The sequence below is a fragment of the Lycium barbarum genome, chromosome 7 (genome assembly GCF_019175385.1).
Source record: "Lycium barbarum isolate Lr01 chromosome 7, ASM1917538v2, whole genome shotgun sequence".
NCBI lineage: Eukaryota > Viridiplantae > Streptophyta > Magnoliopsida > Solanales > Solanaceae > Lycium > Lycium barbarum.
In genome coordinates, this window is record NC_083343.1 from 32,176,014 (window position 1) to 32,198,130 (window position 22,117).

At 36.0% G+C, this 22,117-nt stretch overlaps 1 protein-coding gene across 1 annotated transcript; it reads right to left on the bottom strand.

Annotated features, from left to right (window-relative positions):
* Positions 1-16,817: 16,817 nt before the first annotated feature.
* Positions 16,818-21,856, bottom strand: LOC132603371 (peroxidase 16-like). Its single transcript, XM_060316399.1, has 4 exons — positions 21,587-21,856; positions 20,085-20,282; positions 18,717-18,882; positions 16,818-17,510 (listed from the first exon to the last, which is right to left on the bottom strand). The coding sequence occupies exons 1-4, from the start codon at positions 21,794-21,796 to the stop codon at positions 17,104-17,106; spliced, it is 981 nt and encodes a 326-aa protein (XP_060172382.1). The 5' UTR covers positions 21,797-21,856; the 3' UTR covers positions 16,818-17,103.
* Between the last annotated feature and the right edge of the window lie 261 nt (positions 21,857-22,117).

Here is a 22,117-nt window from a genome sequence, read left to right on the forward strand (position 1 = left end):
CTATACGGATCACAAAAGTCTTCAATATATTTTCAAACAGAAGGAGTTGAACCTGCGGCAAAGGCGATGGTTAGAATTACTAAAGGATTACGATGCGAACATCCTATATCATCCACGAAAGGCGAATGTAGTAGCAGATGCACTTAGCCGCCGATCGATGGGTATTTTATGCAGAGTTCCTTCAGAAAAGCGAGAAATGGTTCGTGAGGTCCATCGGTTAGCAAGTCTCGGTGTACGGCCAATTGATTCAGGAGATGCAGGTATTAGCGTCAATGACCCCACAGTTTCATCATTGAATCTAGAAGTGAAGGAACGGCAATATGAAGATCCTCAATTAAGCCACTACCGAGATCTATCCCATGGAAAGGAAAAGTCTCCATTCGAAGTTTCCATAGAAGGGGTTCTTACATATCGAGACAGGTTATGTGTACCGAATGTAGCAAACTTGCGCCAACGGATTTTAGAGGAAGCACATTATTCCCGGTATTCTATTCATCCAGGTGCAACCAAGATGTACCACGATCTCAAATTGGTATATTGGTGGGATGGCATGAAGTGAGACATAGCAGAATTTGTAGCACAGTGTCCGAATTGCCAGCAAGTGAAGGCCGAGCATCAAAAGCCAGGAGGGTTATTGCAAGCAATGGAAATTCCTACGTGGAAATGGGAAGAAATTAACATGGATTTTGTGGTAGGATTACCCCGTACGCGAGGGAAGTATGATTCTATATGGGTGATCGTGGATAGGCTCACGAAAGCAGCTCATTTTCTCCCCGTTAGAACCACATATTCAGCGGAAGAGTATGCTAAATTGTATCTCAAGGAGATTGTACGACTTCATGGTATTCCTTTGGCCATTATCACAGACAGAGAGGCACAGTTCACAGCCAAGTTCTGGAAGTCCTTTCAAGAAGGTCTAGGTACCCAAGTTAAGCTCAGCACGGCGTTCCATCCGCAGACTGACGGACAAGCCGAGCACACAATTCAGACCTTAGAGGATATGCTACGAGAATGTGTATTGGACTTTGGGGGAAGTTGGGATGAGCATTTTCCTCTTATTGAATTTGCCTATAATAACAGCTATCATTCCAGTATTCAAATGGCCCCGTATGAAGCCTTATATGGAAGAAAATACAGATCTCTAATTGGATGGTTTGAAACCGGAGAAGTACAATTGATAGGCCCCGACTTGATCCACTAAGCAGTTGAAAAGGTTAAAGTGATTCGAGACCGACTGTTAACAGCTCAAAGTCGCCAAAAGTCTTATGCAGATAATCGCCGACGAGACTTGGAATTTCAAGTGGGCGATTGGGTGTTCCTGAAGGTATCGCCGATGAAGGGAGTGATGAGATTTGGCAAGAAGGGAAAGCTAAGTCCCAGATATATCGGACCCTACCAAATCATTCGTAAGGTGAGTCGAGTAGCCTATAAATTGGACTTGCCTTCAGAGCTCGAATCCGTGCATCCAGTATTCCATGTTTCGATGCTCCGCAAGTGTATTGGAGACCCAACAAGAATAGTTCCGGTTGATGATGTGCAAGTAAAAGAGAAGCAAACATACGAGGAAATGCCCATTGCCATTTTGGATAGACAAGTACGAAGGCTTCGGAATAAAGAGGTTGCTTCAGTCAAAGTTCTATGGCGGAACAATAATCAGGAAGAAATGACTTGGTAAGCGGAGGAGAAGATGAAATCTATGTACCCCCATTTGTTCCAATCCCCAGAAGAGAATCAAGATGAGACGTCGATGGTGTAAGGTATGTATGTTTTAGTTTTATGTTTTTGGTCGTGTGTGGCCATAAATGTGTTGATATTGTGATATAGCCCTGTGAGGCGAAGATATTGTGGGTTGTTGTAACGGAAAGGTAGTATCCAATTTACAAAGGAAACTCTGGCAAAAATTTTCCAGAATCCCCGAGTGTCGAACATTCGAGGACGAATGTTCCAAAAGGGGGGAAGAATGTTACACCTCGGAAATTTCTCCGTACTTGTATGATGAGTGGAATGATGAAAAGTTGAGTGAATGATGTTTTATTAAGTCGGGAATGGTTAATTAAGAATTTTTGGAAAACAAGAAAGTCGCGGAAAATTTTCTGTCCAGTGGTCGTATATGGCACTATACGGCCCGTAAAGTGGTTTACGGACCGTATAGTGCAATCGTCCTCCAGCTTGTCAAAAATCCCAACTTTCTGTAAATTCTGAATATGGTTAAATACGACCCAGTTTACGACCCGTAAACTGGTTTACGGACCGTAAACCAGGTCGTAAACTACCATGTCCATCAGCCAAAACTTTCTGTCTTTGAAATGGTTAAATACGACCACAGTGGAAGGACCGTAAATCAAAATATGGTCCGTATATGGTGGTTTACGACCACTGTTCATCCCGACAACAATTCATTAAAGACCAGATTTTGTGATTTTAAAAAGGGACTTAAGCTTCATATTAGTTCATTATTCATCCAACAACTCAAGAGACCTCTAGAACATTCCAAATAATTCCTCCACAAGAATTCAAGAGAATTAAAGGGAATATCAAGACCAACAACACTAATTTCATGAAATCAAGTGAAAGAACACATCAAAAGATCTTCTAAGTGAGGAAATTCTCAAGAAGGTGGAACTAGGGTTTTGGCTAATTGAAGTATTTCAACTTAAGGATTGTTCAACCATCCTCCAAGGTGAGTTTCATGATTGTTCCATATTGTTTGAAGTATTGGAAAGCTTAGACACTTGAAATGTAGAAGAACATAGGAATGGGTCGTTATTGAGTGAATAGTGACATAAATGAATGATAGTGGAATTGAATTACGAATGTTGAGGTATTGTGAGTACAAATACGTTATAAATGATGTTTATATCATGAAACAAGCAATAAATGCATGAAAACGCAACGATGAGCTAGAAGTAGAAATAAGGGAAAATTGAAGGAAAATGGTGGATTTTGCCAAATGTACGTAAATGACAATTGTCGATTATGATATTGCGAGTAATATTATGGATGTTGGGAGTTAATGTAAAACATGAGAAAAGTGGTATGAGCGAAGGAAGCATTGTCCGACTTCTCCTAGAATTAGCGACGCGTTCTTATAGTCAGTTGCTAATGTTGATACGAATTCTTTTATGAAGGTAATGACGTGATATCGACGGAGAACAAGTGAGCGATATCTTAGCTAAACGACCAAGGTATGTGAGGCTAGTCCTTCTTTCTAAAGGCATGAATCTTTTAACTTGAATCCCTATTCCTTTCAGGAGTTCTTACATTCTAAGAAGTTAAAAGCTTATGCTTATGAATATCTTTATGGGATAAGTTATACGATATGATGACACTATAATGATGATGATGTTATTCCTTGCCTACACTCACCTTATGTACTAGTCCTTTCAAGGTGAGGCAGAATGTCCATGATGGTTCCATAATGTAATCGGGAGATCACGACCTTACGTCACCCCGATAGAGTAAAGTTGATCATGAGTCTTATATACGCATTATGATAAGATAAGTATTTTATGATAAGCATATTACTATGAGTATTTGCGTTAAGCATGTCATGATTGCATTCACACCGGGCCTAGTTGGCCAGGCAGACACCGCTTCGGCGGGCGGCGATACGGATACACCACGACCTACGGGCGTGGGCAGACACCACTAGTGGGCAGCATGAGATGGTACCCCGAACGCGGGAGGCCTGGACGCGGGCTAATATTATTGATTATCACACCGTTCCGACATGGACGGGCAGCTTGCATATGATGCATACATGTTATGATGATGAGTAAGATAGCATGCATTACTTCATTTATGATTATCAGTCAGATCCAGATGTCTCATGTTGATGTTATCCTCATATTACTGATGTTTCCTTTCATTATGTACGCCTCTCATACTCGGTACAATATTCGTACTGACGTCCTTTCTTCGGACGCTGTGTTCATGCCCACAGGTAGACAGGGATGAGAGCTTGGCCCAGGTCCTCAGTAGCTGTCAGCTGATAGACAGCACTCCATTGTTCGGAGGTGCTTATGGCTATTCTTTTGATGTACATTCATGTATGCATATTTTGGGCATGACGGAGTCTTGTTCCGTCCATGTATTCATTATGTTAGTAGAGGCTCGTAGATACATAGTGTGGGTCAGATGGTCTCACAAGATGTTTTCATATGTATGTATATTATTTTGATGGCCAAGGGTCAAATGTATATAAAGTATTTATATTTTGATTAAATATGATTTTCCTACAATTGGTATGTAAATTGATAAAAGAGTATTAAATGAGCGAGACAAGCAATAGAGTAAGTGGTGCTCGGTAATTGCTCCGGGTACCCGTCGGGGCCCCTAGCTGGGTCGTGACAGGCCAGCTCCCCATCACATAGGCAGGCCCTCATGATAGTGTTAGATGATGTGCACGTATCAGCTGGTATGAGCAGTGAAGACTTAGCTGGGTTAGTAGCCCACATCATCGGGCAACACAAAATCTGCTTCTTGAAAGAGGAGTTGCCGGCAAAAGGAACCTCCCACAACAGAGCTCTTAACATCACTGCGGAGTGCCATGGCAAAAAAATAGAGAGGGTGCTTGTGGACAATGGATCGGGCCTCAATATCTGCCCCACTATTACATTAACACAGCTCGGCTATTGCATGAGCAAAATCCTCCAAAGCGGGACGAACGTCAGGGGATTTGATGGATCCCAAAGTGACTCCCTGGGAGAAGTAGATCTACAGATCCAAGTTGGGTCTACCTCTTTCACAGCAGAATTTCAAGTCATGGGGATCACGGCCAACTATAACATGCTCTAAGGAAGGCCCTGGATACACTTCGCCGGCGCAGTCCCGTCAACTCTACACCAAGTCATAAAATTTAAATGGCATGGACAGGAAATTGTAGTTGCAGCTGAGAAGGATATCCAGAAGTATCCTTAAAAAATCATACCTGTGATCGAGGGGAGTCCGCACATGTCAAAATTTCATGTGGTGGAATACGTTGGGGCCACCCATGCGGAAGAAGAGGTCGATAAACCTATGCTAGTAGTTTACAAAATGATTGCCTTCACCATGCTGAGAAGTGGTTTTGAAACAGGAAAGGGCCTAGGAAGGGACCTCGAAGGGATAACAGAGCATGTGCCAATCCCAAAAGAAAATTACCAGTTCGGTCTAGGGTATGCTTCCAGCAAAGACGAGCTCAAAAAGGCTATCAAGAGAGAACCCAGAACGGGGAATCTAGCTTGTCCAATTTTGGGTTTGTACCAGTCATTTTCAAGAAAGATGCCGATGCTGAAGGGAGTAAAAATGGACGGGGGTCTCAAGTCGCTGTTTCAAGAAGAGGGATGCTACGCGATCATTGAAGAGAGCCAGGAGAAGCTCACCATACGTAGTTTGAGGCCAAGAGAGTGCTTGAACAATTGGACATCTACTCCCCTCTTGGCTCCTCAGTAGAGAGACGAATTTTTCTTAAAATCTTTTGCCAAAAGTGGCGACATCGACTGAGGCCCGACTGATCTCCTTTTTTAAATTACTTCATGATGTTTAAAAATGGAAATGGTCCGACGTTTTTTCGAACCAGGACCACAGTTTGTAATCAATTACTCTTGAATTAATGAAAAGCCTCGATCTACATAAAACTACTACCTTTATCAAATAATAATAACAAAAAATTTCTAACTAACCACGCGTAACAAACAATAATAAAACCTAACTTTACTTTTCCTCTCCTTTTCAGTAGTGACCACAATAAAACAACCAAAAATGTCATGAGGTGTCGCGAATGAGGGAAATAGTCAACAGGAATACGAGGAGTATGATGAAGCAACAATGATGCCAGAAGGACTGGTAGAAGAGTTGGAATAGTTAAAAGATAAGAAGAAGTCGAATATAGACGAAACGGAGGTGATCAACCTCGGTGACGAAGAGGATGTCAAAGAGACACGAATCGGTGCTCATTTGGGAGCTCCACAGAAAGAAGGGCTCATAGCTCTATTGAAGGAATAAGTGGACGTCTTTGCCTGATCATACGCAGATATGCCGGGATTGAACACTGAAATAGTGGCTCACATTTTACCCATCAAGGAGGGTTTTTCCCCAATCAAGCAAAAGACGCGAATATTTAATCCAGGCATGAGTATCAGGATAAAGGACAAAGTAGAAAAATAGATCAAGTCTGGAATAGTTAAGGTGACGTCCTACCCCCACTTGGGTGGCCAACATAGTGTCAGTACCCAAAAAGGACCGAAAAGATTCGGATCTGTGTGGACTATCGAGATCTCAACCGGGACAGTCCGAAAGAAAACTTTCCTCTCCCAAACATCCACATTCTAATAGATAACTGCGCTAAGCACGAGCTGTAGTCATTCGTGGATTATTTTGCCGGGTACCATCAAATACTCATAAGCTAAGAAGATGCAGAAAAAATAGTCTTCATCACATCTTGGGGAGTCTATCATTACAAGGTAATGTCGTTTGGCCTCAAAAATGCTGGCGCCACATACATGAGAACTATGACTACCCTATTTCATGATATGATGCATCGAGAGATTAAAGTCTATGTGGACGATGTCATCATAAAATCAAGGGAAAGCTCAAAACAAATCGTGCACTTGTGTAAGTTCTTTGACAGACTTCGCAAATTCAATCTGAGACTGAACCCTGTAAACTGCGCATTTGGAGTGCCTGCAGGTAAGTTGCTAGGATTCATAGTCAGCCGCAGGGGTATTGAACTGTATCCTGCCAAAATCAAAGCAATTCAAGAGTTGTCGCCTCCCAAGACCAAGAAAGAAGTCATGAGCTTCTTGGGAAGGTTAAACTACATTGAGCGATTCATAGCCCAGTCAACTGTGATTATAAATCCAATCCTTAAATTGCTCAAGAAAGACGCTCCCACAAATTGGACGGAAGAATGCCAAGAGGCATTCGACTAAATCAAGAGATATCTTTCCAATCATCCCGTCCTAGTGTCGTCCATGCAAAAGAGTCCTCTGTTACTGTACCTGACGGTATCAGAAAATACTTTCGGGTGCATGTTCGCCCAACATGATGAAGAGGGCAAAAAGGAACATTCCATCTACTATTTGAGCAAAAAGTTCACATCCTGCGAAGCGCGGTATACACTCGTAGAGAAAACCTGTTGTGCTTTGACCTGGATTGCTCAAAAGCTGCGGCACTACCTATTGGTATTCACCACTCACCTCATATCCAGAATGGATCCATTGAGATATAGTTTTTGGCAACCGATGCCCGTGGGAAAATTGGCTAAATGGCAGATGCTACTAAGTGAATTTGACATCGTATACGTAGCACAAGAGGCAATCAAAGGACAAGCCCTAGCTGATCTACTGGCAGAAAGTCCCATCGATGACGAACTTGAACCATTGCGGACTTTCTTCCTAGATGAGGAAGTGATGGCGATGGAAGAAGAGATGGCAGAACCATACTCAGGTTGGAGATTGTTCTTCGACAGAGCGGTCAATTACAAAGAACCAGGCATCGGGACGATTTTAATATCAGAAACAGGACAACATTATCCAATGCCTGCAAAGCTCAAGTTTAGGTGTCAACATGGGATGCTTCTTAAAACAAAGGGATTAACTACCTAATCTTTAGAGGAACCCCTGGTGGTGTGTCACTTATTTTAGGATAGGGGGTGGAGAAAGGGAGTTTGTCTCTAGGGAGTAAAGGGTGAGCTTAGGTATGAACTGGAAGTGATGGCCAGTAGAGCCTTTGCTCCCCTTTTACTGAAACAAAAGTCCAGGAAAGGGTGGGGGGTAATGGCCTCACCCTACACTGTCTTTTCTTCAGGACTTGGAAACTCTTCTTTCTAAATCTCATTTCCTATAACCATGGATCTATTAGAGGTTTTTAAATGACTGTTTAAACACCAGTTTTGAATAATAAGACCTATTAATGAGATTATTGAGTTCCAAGTACTAATATGGCATATTATGAGAACACTGCTTAATCAACTACCCTCTTGACATGCTTGAATTGTCTGAAAACTCATACAGATCTCTAAGTGTTAGTTGCAATGACCTTATTCTAGATTCCAGGTATGCTGGCAGATCCATCTATTTGTCTTGTGTGGTCTCTTTTCTTTGAGTTACCATGCTGTGATATATTAAGCTTATACCCTTATTTAAAACATATGAAGTCTGTGTGTGAAAATCTACCCATGAGATATGTTATCTGTTCTTAATGTCTGAGGGCACTGAATTGTTGCATAAATGAAAGGTTTGATGCTTGTACCTATAGGTTATTGGTACATTGAATAATGTGGTAAAATCATAATGTGCAATGGTTCCTTATTCTGATAATGAGCATGGTTAAAGGGAGGGTGTTGAATGTTAATTAATTAAGGTAAAAGATAAGTATGATGTGGCTAATCCATGAGACTGCCCCTTGTTCCATTCAGAGGTTTGCCTGGTTTTTGCTTTACCCAAGAAGCTTAGGATAACTAACTTTAAAAGGAGTCTCTTAGATCAACAATAAAATTAGGAGTTAGTGAAGCTTGAGACCTTAATCTGGCTATGATACTTAGACTAGCTTAACTGTAGAAGTCAGCGGGTCACCTAGTGGAATGTAGGTTGGTTAACTGACTAGGAAAAGGGATCAAGGAATATATATATATATGGATGGACTGAAGTCACTTAAACCTTGAGGAAGTCTTTTAAAGGTAGCTTGGGTAGGATTGGGAAGAATCAAGATCAAACTTGGATCATAGTACCTCTCCATCAAATAAAAGGTGTCATGGCATACCTCAAGGTTCTGTGGGGCATGTATGGAATTATGAATATCATCTGATCTCTACTTCTTATTAATAAACCAAGGAAAAAGGGTCTGAGTCAATTAGGAGGTTATTAGAGTGAAAGGTGTGGATTAACAATAGATCATTAGTTGTCAACAATGGATTAGGTGAATTCATTGCTTATAGGCCTGATCTTATTTAATATTAAAATGAGACTAAGTAAAGGAAAGGGAAGATGAAATCACCTAGGTCATTTTGAACCTTGTGTACACATTATCTGTCAAAATGAAGAATCCTATCTAGGACGCAAGTTGTTAAGTGATCTAAATCAATCTTTTAAAAGGGGATTAAAGCATAGGAACTTAAGTAGAAACCTAAATGCTTGCTATTAGTGAATATGAGCATCTTGTTGCCTTTGCATTTTCACATTACATTTTAGGACTTGTTTTAACATTGGTTGAGATTTTGTCTTAGAATCTACTTGTGCCAAAGTCTTAAAGGTTGACTGGATTAATTATTTAGAAGATCACTATTAATCCAAGTCTATTTGATTACCTGTCTACATGAAATGTCTTTGAATCCTGTTTGAAGACCTTGAGTGTATTAAAATGAAGTTAACACTGGTTCTAGTTAATATGTGTGATTGTCCCATGCCTAAAATCTTTAAAAAAAAAAGTGTGAGTCAAGTTGCTAACCTGAATTCATGCTTAAATCACTAAATTCCTGCATAGTCTTATCTGGAGCAAACTGATTCAAGGTTCTACGTGAAAGCCTGCCTGTCATGTTCCCTCTGGAACTATTTGAGCCCTAGCCTGAGCTTTAATACTTTGTCCATGTGTTTAGTTGCCACTACTTGGTTGATTGCTTCATAGGAACTTCTGTGACTTGGTTAGAAGAGTTTATAGTGTGACATGACCTGGTGAATGTTCAAACTAGCCTGCGATGATTTTGTGGAGTTAAAATGATTTAATGAACCTACTAAGGACAAAATTGACCTAGGCTAAAACTCAATCCAAAAGAATGTGGGAATCACTCTGTTTCACTTAGGTGTGCTTAAAAGAACATACATCTTGTCCTGTTATCATTACTAGTTGTTTTTTTTTTCTTTTATGAATATCATTGTGTCTGTCAATAGTTGGCTAGACTCAAAGAAGCCTAGTTTTATATACTCAACTGTGTCCTGCTTGTTTAAATCCCCACTGTTCTTGTTAGTCTTGCACATGTCCCTCTGTGAATTAGATGAATGACCTAATTCAGTGTGTATATAAATCTGCTCAGTTGTGTATTAAAGTCCCTATATGCCTCTTCTGCTGACTGCCATTGTGTAAATTCCCTTATGCTCTCCCATGAACATTAAGACTTACAGTTAACTTCTATCTAAACCATGTCTACATGCTTATAACCTGACCTTGCCCATGCTATGTCTGAGTGTTCTTAGTTGGCCTGTTATTTAAATCATGTCTGCTTGCTTCTATTTACCATATATATATACACATTGTAGTGGTTTTTGTTCATCCATGACTATGTATTTTGGTTGTTGCTCCACTCATACTATGCCCACTATCTCTGTTTAGCTGTTGGTTACACTATGTCTACATATGTCAATCTATGCTATCCTTATTTGCAAGTGTGAAACCCTGTGTTATCATTCCATTCTCCTCTAGTTGTATTGGTTGGGAAGTTAAATTAGTGATTTGGGTTTGGTCTCCAGCCTTCCCCTGGTGTCCTTCCATGTTGGAGGTTCATGAAACCTCTTGGATCTTGTGCGGCATTAGGAACATGGATGATGGGGACTTTCCCTTTTTACTATCCAAATCCCTACCAATAAAAAAGCCTAGTAGCAGATATGAATGTAATAAACTGCAGGTCTTGTCAATGAATTATATGTGTATATATATATATATATATATACATGCTTGTATAGTTATATATGTGATAAGTTCAGTAAATATAAACTAACCGGGTCTTGTTTTCTTTTTCTCTCCTTCATTGTATGGCCGCTTGGGCTGAGTCCAGCCACCCTATTGGGCCAAACGCCCAATAGAAAAATTATTTCAAAGATTATTGGGTTCACGAAAATAAAATGGAAGCTAATATTGTTAAAGACGCAAAGAAGGCCCAGCCATGGGTAAAAATGGCCAACCAGGGGCTTGGTACGCCCCTAGTCTTCCTTTTCTTTTTACTTGCGCATTTTCTGTTATATGTAACTGGTTGTAGCCTATATTTGTAAAGTTGTAAAAAACTCATGTATATTATTGGAATCATTATGATTATGAACTAGTCGTCTTAGGACAACGGTGCCTACGCCGTTTAGTTCGACTTTAGGTTCCCACACGATTTTTTTCAAACCCGAGCTTAGTCAATGATTTTGAAAGTAAAAATGGTTAAGCAAATAAATCAAGGAAGAAGATAAAAGGGGATTACACTATTGTGAAATGTTGTCACCATTTTTTTAAAGAAAAACCAAACTGAATGTTTTTTTTTTTTTAAACCAAAAGAACGTTGTTTTTTTTTAGAACTCGGTTTTCTAAAAACGAATGGAAGATTTCTGGACTAAGCACAGTCAGAAAAAATGATTTCAATTTGTATATATATGTAGTGTATTCATACACCAGACACAAGTCTTTTTGGACTAAGCCCGGTCGAAAAAAAAATGGGAAATTTTGGGGCTAAGGCCCAATTAAAACCACATTTTTAAGCCCCCACTTAGCAAAATTTCAGAAAAAAGAATGCCTATTTTTGGGCTGAGCCCAGTAAGCGGAAAAACAAAAAAAATTGGGCTAAGGCCCAACGAAAATCAATACGCCTTCCTATGCCTAATTAATTTTCAGAAAAAGAATAAAATTTGGGCCAAGCCCACGTGAAAATACAATCTTTTTAGGAAACCTTACACAAATAGCTACCTTTTAATAGCTTCTAACTAGTTATAGCTACAAGTTGAATATTTACAATTCGTAGCTACTTTTGACTGTATTTCAGTTGTATCTCGCATTTTTGAAATACAGTGAAATACAGCGAAATACAGAGAAATACAAAACACGTTAGAGTAAATTTAGGCTCAATTTTTGGAACATATTTTTTTTTTAAAATTCTGAGAGAAACAATAGGCTATATTTTTGGAACATAATATTCTTTTCATTTTTAAATAGTAAGTCAAATTAAATCAATCATATTTCACACAAATCACTGAAGAGTAAAATCATGCCCTATTTATGGAACAATTTTTTAAAAATAATTATGGGATTCAATTTAAAACTTCCCATAAATCACTCATAACGGTTGTTCTTCCATAAAAGCTTACGAATCTCTCTCAGCTTTTATCACAATCAAAACTTTTTGAATTCAAAAACCACTAAAGATCTAAAAACTTCCAAATACAGAAAAATATACACTAAAATATAATGAAATATGGTTGATTGTTTAAGAAATATAAAGTTGAAGTATATACAATGGAATACAATGAAATATATCAGAAACTGTTTCATAAATTAAAAATACATTGAAATACAGCGAAATACAAAAGTCGTGAAAACAAAGTGTAGTAAAAAAAGGCTCTATATTTGGAACATTCACTATATTTACTGCAAAAAAAAAAAAGATAAATACATTGAAATACAGCGAAATAATATACTGAAAATTAGATATACTATTTGTTAATACACAGAAATACACTGAAATATACTGAATTATACTAAAACATTTTATCAAACATTTGGTGGGCATGAAGCTCCACAACTCTCATCAATGGTGTTCTCATGGGAAAGAAGCGAGTCGTCTCAGATTGCTACAAAAAGGACGTTATCTGGAGATTGCCTTACATTTGAGGCTGGAGCTACAAGAAGGAGTGGTGGCATATCATAGCAATCAGATCCAATCTAGAAAGTCCTTGACATTTGCTCAAGCCAAGTTTTTGCAGCTTCAAATTCCAGATGAAGCTTTCTCCTTACTTTTAGGTATTTACAAAGAACGAGATGCCAAGAGAGCATTGCGCATGAACAATCAAGTAGTAGAAAGTGTTGTTGATTTTCAGAGATAATGAACAAAGACTTTCAATTGGAGGATTCTTCTGATTTGTAAGAGAAAATGAGATTTTCGACCATGGCTGCTGCTACTACTGTAGGATTTTCGACCATAGCTGCTGCTACTACTGTAGGATTCTTCTAGTTTGTAAGAGAAAATGAGATCTAAGGTAGGTGATGGAACAGAGAGAGAAAGAGGGGTGAGGGAGAAAATAAATTTGATAGGTGAGAGAAAATAGGAGATGGAATGGAGAGAGAAAGAGGGGTGAGGGAGAAAATAGATTTGATAGGTGAGAGAAAAATATTTGGAAAAAAAAATTGTGGGTAAGTGGGAGAGAGGTACCTTATTTTTAGGGAAATACACTGCAGTTACAAAAACAAGTTATAGATGGTAATTTGATAAATAATTAAGCTACCAAAAATAATTTTAAAAAAGGTAGCTATTAATAATAAATAAGTCTTAGAGGTAGTTATGGGCTGTAAGTTTTCCATCTTTTTATTACAAGGATTAGACCTTAAGTTTAATGCAAGAATAAATAAAGGGTTAGTTGTTATGTAAAGACCTCTTATATAAATTAAAATCCGTATAAATCATTTGTAGACATAAAAGTTTTGGATAAGGACATTCTGAAAACATGTTAAACGGATTAACCCGAACCATGTATGAGTCAAGCATGAACAAAACTCATTCATTCCACACTTTAAATAAATGAACCTTTTTTATCTTTAAAAAACTAATACTATCCTTATACATAAAAGGAACTAGTTGTATCCGGATATTATAAATCTGAACCTAAATACCCTATATGTAAAGCGGATATACTCAATTTATTTCAAAAAATGATATGCAAAATGACAGACTTTATAATGAGGGAATAAAACACTAAACAAACAGTTCATGCAAATACTTATACATTGGAATTCGAAGGTCAACCGTATAGTACGGATCCTTAATACTAGGGTTCCTAGCACCTTCCCTAGGGGATCACCCGAACACCTAGAACTTTGGACTATGAAGGATTTTTCATGGTGTATAAATAAACCTTGGAAAATTGGTTTTCCTAATTTCCTAAAAAATAGGTGGCAACTCTTTTAAAACAAAGTTCGAAAGAGCACCAACGAGTTGGAAGTAGCTTTCCGAGCGCTAAACCCGCCCGCGAAATGCAAACCGTTACACTTACATTAGTTGAAATTATATATTGGACAAGCCTATGGTACTTTGTGCATGCATGTGAACCTTCTTATAAGTGTGAGTGATCCTTCGATACTAAGTCCTTAAATTACATTCAATTCTTTGATTTGAGTGTGTGGACAATATTTTCTGTGAGGGAACTTGTTTGATGATGGATATTCGAACTTATTGGATTTCTTTGATAGAGTATGTGAGCGAGCTTGTACTTAAGTTGAGTTTGGAGTCCTATGCTCAAATTACACCTATATAAACGACGTAAGGCGGTCGGTGTCAAATATAATAACCCAACCTTTCGAATCCCACAGGGAATATGGTGTGAAAAGATACTTTGAATAGTGTGGTACTTGACTTTTGTTGTAATCATATTCCGTTAGTTTGTAAAAGAGTTTGATATTTCTAATCTAGTGAGAAACGCTATTTAGATTAAAGATTACTTAATTGGAATGAGAAACTAAGGAGCCGTTTGGACATGATTTGAAATTATGATATGAAATCAGTGATTGGAAATCATGATCGACTTGAAGTTGAAGTTTTGTTTAGACATGCAATTTGGATTTTTTTAGTTGTATTTTTTCTCATAGAGATAAAAACCCCCACAAGTTGTGAAAACCATTGAAATTTTTTCAATTCTTATACAATCTTATCAAATGAGCAAATCATAGTTCATAGCAAAATTAATACGCTGCTAGAAGGCCTTTCTAAAAAATACAACATCAATTGATCAAACTTTAGTTCAATAAACGAAAAAGGGCCTAAAATACCCTTGAACTATTAAATATGGTGCAAAAATACCTTTTATCCACCTTTGGGGCCTAAAATACCCCTGGTGTTAACCTTTGGGGTCTAAAATACCCTTATTAGGCGGGGTATTTTAGGCTCCAAAGGTGGATGGAGGATATTTTTGCACCAAATTTAATAGTTCAAAGGTATTTTAGGCCCTTTTCCATTCAATAAAAGGAAAATTGAACAGCAGTTGTAGTTTAACTACTCTTTAATATAATTCTCTCACATGGTTGGTAAGAGTAAATTTGTTATAAATATACTATTAACTTGCAGATCTTTAATATTTGATATAAATAGTTGGTAAACATGTTAGTGAATATATCTACCAACCTATGGATATTTTTTTACAAAATATAAACTTATGGGTCAAGTTTTACATTTAAAAAATTTGAAATCATGATTTTGAATCTCAAATCATGCCTTTTTGGATGATTTGAGATTTGAAATCATAATATGAAGTTGAAGTTGAAATTTTATGCAAATTGCATAAACAAACGCTAATTTGAAATCACTATATCAAATCATGATTTCATATCGCATGTCCAAATGCCTACTAAGGTTGTGTCCCTTATGATGAAAGGGAAAAGGTGCAAATATACCCCTCGTTAAAAAAGTAGCGCATATATGCCCCTGGTGCAGATATACCATTTTTGCTGACGGGATTTTTTGTAATCTATCTATATTATTTTAAAAGCATGAATATAAATGTTGGTTGACCAAAATATCCTTCAAATATTGAACGACTATTATACCCTTTAACTAAAATATTTTTTGAAGGAGGCAACTCTATATTGGATAAAATTGTAAAATTCAAAATTCGTATTACGTACCTACAAGGATTCATATTATTCAACTAAAGTTATTTTTCCACTAGGACTCGTACAATATTTACGCTTACTATTGTCAGTATTATAGTTTAGGGAAACTACTCCTGCTCCTATTATTTAACGATGTGATTAATTCAAAGAAAAGAATAAAATAGCTAGCTACTAAGGATCCTCGTTTCTTTAAGTTAAAACCCTCTGGTAATGGTCTTACTTCCAACAACATTAATTATCTTTTGTAGATGAAGGTTAGATCGGATTTGGTTTATATTTAATTTTGTCCTAATTTTTTGTGGTACACTATAAACCCTTAAACAATAATAATTAATAAGTACACAAATTCAATTCTAAAATCAAAAAAGTGTTTATCATTAGACGCTTTAATTAAATTTCCCAAATTTTTTTAATTAAAATGTTTAGTTTTTTATTTGAGATTGGTGAGATTTGAAAAAAAAAAAAAAAAAAAAAAGGACTTGGAGAGATAAAGGAGAAAAACCAACAGTGAAGAAGATAAGGACCATCATTCTAATGGTTAAATTCCATATTGAAATTAATAAATGATATCTTTGCAAATAAAAAACTATTGATACAGGTATTTTTATTTTATTTTAAAAAAAAACTAATTTTCTTCTTCTACTTTTGAGGAAAAGTAATAATATCTGATATCTAATCTATTTTTAAGATATATCGCCAGAACAATCCCAAAAAACACTTGGGTTTTTTAATTGTACTATTTATCGGTTTTGATATGATAATATTTTATTTTTTAATAATAGGCTTTACGCCCGTTGTCGCACTCAAAGAACACAAGTCTTTCTAGAGGTCATTAATTTTTGCCAAGTATTTTGTCTTAAGAATAATTAATTTTATGTATCTATCCACAGAGAAAAAGTTGGATAAAATTGGAGTACTTGATAATTCTTTTTAGAATATATATAAGTTGAAAGCTTGTTATTTTAAATACGCATTTCATATTATTTAAAGACTAGTTAAAATAAAAGTTACTATAGGAGTATATTTGTACTTTTTCGCAAAGTTCAGGATTATATTTGCACCTTCTCACACGTGATTTTTTTTTATTTGTTTGTTTTGTCTTCTTTAATTAAACAATTAATTTGGATTTATTGCTTTGATGATCAATTTTTTTTTTTTTGTGCTCATCTTCTTATTAAATCTACCATAGATGTCCCAAATTATTTTTATGCGAATGCAAAGAATAAATTGCAATGAGTATGCAGAACATAAATTAAAGAAAATTGGATTATGAATTGATGAAGAAAATCAAGACAATTTTATTCATGAATTTTAATATACTGTGTCCAAGATCTGAACGAGCTTGTTGACAAGCTGTTGTTGTCTCATTCTTGAGTGAGTTGGAGCACAGCCATGTTATGCACTAAACTAACCCTTGCTTACATAACCCAAAACCATACACATGAGAGAAATTATTACAAAAAATAGCTATAGCATATTGCTTTATTAGTAAAATAAAATTAAAAGGAAATAATGAATGCTTTCTCTCTAGGAAAAAAAAAAGACAAAATACAGTCTCCTCTAATTTGGTCTAGTGCAGTCGAATCGGATCTCACCCTGGTTTCCGGTTAGAACTCCGACCCGGCCCAACTTTATCATGGCTGTTGCAAATGCTTGTTTGAAAGCATCATTATTAGAAGCAAAAAAGTTAACAGTGTTTCTTGATCTGCTATCAGTGAAGAGAATTTGATCAGAGACAAAGAGACCCTTTCCTTGTTGAAGGTTCTTATAGTAAGCATTATCAAAGGTATTTGGTGTTGTTGGATCCATGTTAATGGCAATTCTCGGGTCAACCCGTAATGGGCACATTTGCTTGAGTTGTGAGACGTATTGTCGGTTTAGGGTCGGGTCAACTCTGCTTTTTGGACTGAAATTGTAGAGCCTCTTGGATACACGGTTGCAGTGGGAGAAACCAAGAGTATGTGCACCTATAAGATTAATAAAAAAACTACTTACTTTAGCAATGAGCATATTCTTGTAGTGTGATGTTTTAAGAAAAAATAAACGGAAAAGACTCAAATATGCCATCAAACTATTGGAAATGACTTATTTATGGCACTCATCAATAGTTTGGCTCATTTATGTCATCGAACTATCGGAAATGGCTCATTTGTGTCACTCATCAATAGTTTGGCCCATTTATGTCATCGTTCATTATCAAAATGATTCATCCATGTCATTTTTCATTAACTCTAGTTTTATAATACCATATATGACACGTGACCTCTAATTAGAAGTTTACATCGTTTAATTAAACCTGCCCAATTTTAAATCCCAAATTAATAAAAAAATCCGACTCATACGCCCTACCCACCCACAATCATAATCTAGTTGGAGGCCACGTGTCATATCTGGTATAGTAAAACCGGCATTAATGAAAAATGACATGGATGTGTCATTTTGGTAACGGGCAATGGCATAAATGAGCCAAACTATTGATGAGTGGCATAAACGAGCCATTTCGGATAGTTCGATGGCATAAATAGGTCAAACTATTGACGAGTGACATAAATGAGCCATTTCGGATAGTTCGATGGCATAAATAGGCCAAACTATTGACGAGTGGCATAAATGAGTCATTTCCAATAGTTCGATGGCATGTTTGAGCCTTTAAGTTAAGAGAAGATTTTAATGCTAGTAAGAAAAATAATCGATGCATTATATTCTCTAAAGACGATTATCTTTTGTATTTTTGACTATTAACTTTTTATATCTTTGAATTGTTTGAAGTCGAGTGAAGTTGTTTGCTGATGGCATATTTATTAAAGAGTTAAGTTTTGTGCACTCCTGAGCCGAGGGTCTATCGGAAACAGTCTCTCTACCTTCCCTAGGGTCTATCAGAAATAATCTATCTACTTCCCAAAGTAGGATAAAATCTGCATACACTCTATCCTCCTCAGACCCAACTTCTGATATTGTAATGGCCGGGTATGTTGTTAAGTTTTGTGTACTAATAACATATAAATCTTTACACTACAAAATTAAGTTAATGTGTAATAACAAATAATTTTCCTAACAAGTTTGACATGGTAGATTGAAAATGGATTAATTAATAACCCACCATAACCATTTAAATTGTACCAATTGTATAAAAATCTTCTACTACACAGCTTAAGTTCATCTATTATTAGTACCTGATAGTGCAATCATATCAGTCTGGCTAAGGCCATGTCTGGCGAACATGGTATTGAGCTGGTTTAAGTTGAATCCTTCGCCTGGAAGTGAATGTTGGACTGAGGCTATGGTAGAAATTCTCCCATCACGACGCCCCAACTCCACTTGATAAAATGGCCCTCCAGTCTACGGTAGAAAAAGGAAAAATTACAGTCAAATACCATTCGATCATCTAGTCTACAAAATATGTACACAATATAGGTAGTGTATAAAGTGTACTAAATATATTATTTATAAATACCTATACATATAATATACATATCTATACATACCTATACATATAATATACATACCTATGCACTATCTATACAACTGAAGTGTATGGACAGTGTATACTTTGGCCATCTTTTATAAACTAGATGACCGGAGGGTAAATTTAGGTAAGTTTCCCGTAGAAAAACAGTGTTAATGCATGAGCAGAAACATCATTAAAGCATCTTTTAGGATTACTTAAAGAATTGTCTAAAAAAAGAAAGAAAGAAAAAAAGAGAATAGAAAAACCTTGAATCGATGAAATGGAAATCAAGTGATCATATATCATCAGATTTTACTCTGCTCTTTCCTCCAAATTGAACGTGGGCGATCATGTATTGCGTCCAAGTTTCATTTGATTTATTAATACTCTCAAAATACACATATTTTCTTCTTATAATTCTTCAATTTATCCAATTTTATTAGACAAAAGTCACTGTCATAAAGTCAAGTTCTTCAGAGAAATTGGTCTTTGACTAACCAAATTTTTTTTAAAAAAAAACCTACATATTTTTTTTCTTAAAACCTACATAAAAGCTCCTAGAATATAAATGTTTTAATAGCTGTAAGAAAATTTTCTTATAATTCTCAAACATGAATTTGAATTTCTTCAGAGTTTAAAAAGAAATAATGGAGCTATATAGAGATTATTTATTTTATCGACCTAAACTTTTATTGTTGAAATTTAGCCTTCTTCCACAAGGTTATCAAATAAAATAAAATAATTTCACTCTTTATTGTGGTGTTGTATTTCTTAAGTACAACGGTAATAACAAGGATAGAAATTTAAATAAACTAAAATTTACTTCCTCCTTCCAATTTAAGTGTCTTACTTTCCTTTTAGTTTATCCCAGAAAGAGTATCTCTTTCTATTTTAAGCAAGTTGACAATTTAAACATCCTATATGACAAGTTTATAACCACGGGATTTAAAGTACATTTTTAGTACATCATACACATCTTTAATTTAAGAGCACAAGATTTACAAGTCTCTCTGTATTTCTTAAACGGCGTGCCTAATCAAACTAAGACACTTAAATTGGGACGGAAGGAGTATTTGAGCATGTAAGTAATTACCATAGCAACGACTTCTCTAGTGGCCAAAGCCAAAATATCAGCACATGATACTTTATTACGGCATTTGGAGTCTTTGTCCACAGCTGCTTTGGCTTTAACAACAGTGTCAAATCCATCACCTGCTAATGAAAGATTATCTGGATGGTCCTTTGCTGCGTTTCTCTTTGGTGATGACAATAGCATTGATGCATCACAACCCTAATTAATTAACATCATGGAGAAAAAATTATATGTCAATTAAGAAGTAGAAGAAAAGAGCAAAGGTATCATCATGATGACATATATAACACGTCAACCGAAGATGTTATGCTAGACAATTAGCGTTACAAGGGAATTAATTTATTAGGTTGGCGATGCAAAGGAATGAGAATTTTTGTTCTGGAGCAAAGTATTAAATTGTAGTATTTTAATTTGTATATTTCTTTTTCATATTGAAACGATTTCTTAAACATTTTTTAATATTTGAGAAAGAAATTTCAACTTGTAATTTTGCTCTTTTAAATGACAAACAATATAAAAAAGCTCTTGGGACATAGGGTGTAGGGGAGCACCTTCTGTATCAAAATTTCATCAATTTCCCCTTTTCAAAAATCAAGTAATCTAAAATTTTGATCACAATATTTTCTTCAAAGAATATTTATCATTCTAAGTCGGACAAAATTGCATTGCATAAATGTAATATTTCAAATAATGAAGACAATCGAATAATGAATTCGTCCACCTCAAATTTTACTTCAAAAATCTAATCAGCTCACCCTTAAAAAAACACGATATGACGAAAGATTTTAGATAGGGGATAGTTAAATATAAAGAAAAAAGGATAAAATAGCTCTTCAATTTACAAATATTAATTGTGCTCAAAAAAAGAAATTACGGATATTAATATTATTATTATTAATCTTCAATATATCTTTTAAAAAATAGAATGTTTTTCACCTATCAACCAAACACCAAATGGCAATATATTTTTTTCATGGAAAACATTATATTTAAAAAAAAAAAAAAAAGAGTTAATGATAAAATACAAACCTAAACTATCACGTTTTCGCGAGTTCATACCTAAATCATCCGTTGTTCGTTTTTCCTACCTAAACTATCACCATCTATAAATTAAAGCATACCTCGATATTTCCTATCTGAACTATCATCTTCAACTCAACTGGGTGTATTTTAATACATAGATGGTGACAGGGGCGGATGCAGTAACAGGCCAGGGTGTTCACCCGAACACCCTGGACAAAAAATTATAGTATATATTTAGGGTAAATTTTCTGTGTTCATGTACATATATTAACTTTTGAACACCCTGAACATATATTACAATGTATATTTAGGTCCAGTTATTTTTTCGAACACCCTGAGTGAAAATCCTGAATCCGCCACTGGATGGTGATAGTTCAAGTAGAAAAAGGGAACAAATGGTAGTTGAGGAGTGAAACTCGTAAAAAAAAAAAAAAAACGTCACACAGTACTAAGGTCTGAAAAAAAAAAAAAAACAGTACCCGAACAAAGCAATCATGGAAGAAGAGTCGGAGAGTTGCTGGAGCAGTAACAAAAGTCTGCTGAAATTTCTGTCTAACTGCAGAACGAATCAAAGACTCAACATTTGGGCATGTATTTTTGTAGAAATCTGTTCTTAATTGAGCAAAAGCACCAGCACTTAGGAGCAACAAGAGAACTACAACCAAACTAGTTCTTTGAATATTCTCCATTTCTCTTTTTTCTTTTTCCTCTGAGAAAACTGATGATTTTATTTGGTTGCTCAATAGTTGTATTTATACATACCATACCTTAAAGACTATTCACTATTAAGAAATAATTAAGACATAAATCCAAGTGGGCAGTTAGGTTGGACTTTGGCAATATACACTCTGGCCATTTGTTCAAGACGACTTCAATGAGATTGTGGTTAAGTTATGGTGAGTTTTATTTTTTTATTTACATTTGTTTCACTGAAATTATGAGTACCACGGTATTTTTTATATGGTGGAACAGAATATGGCAGATCAATTTGATTCATTAGATCGTTAGAA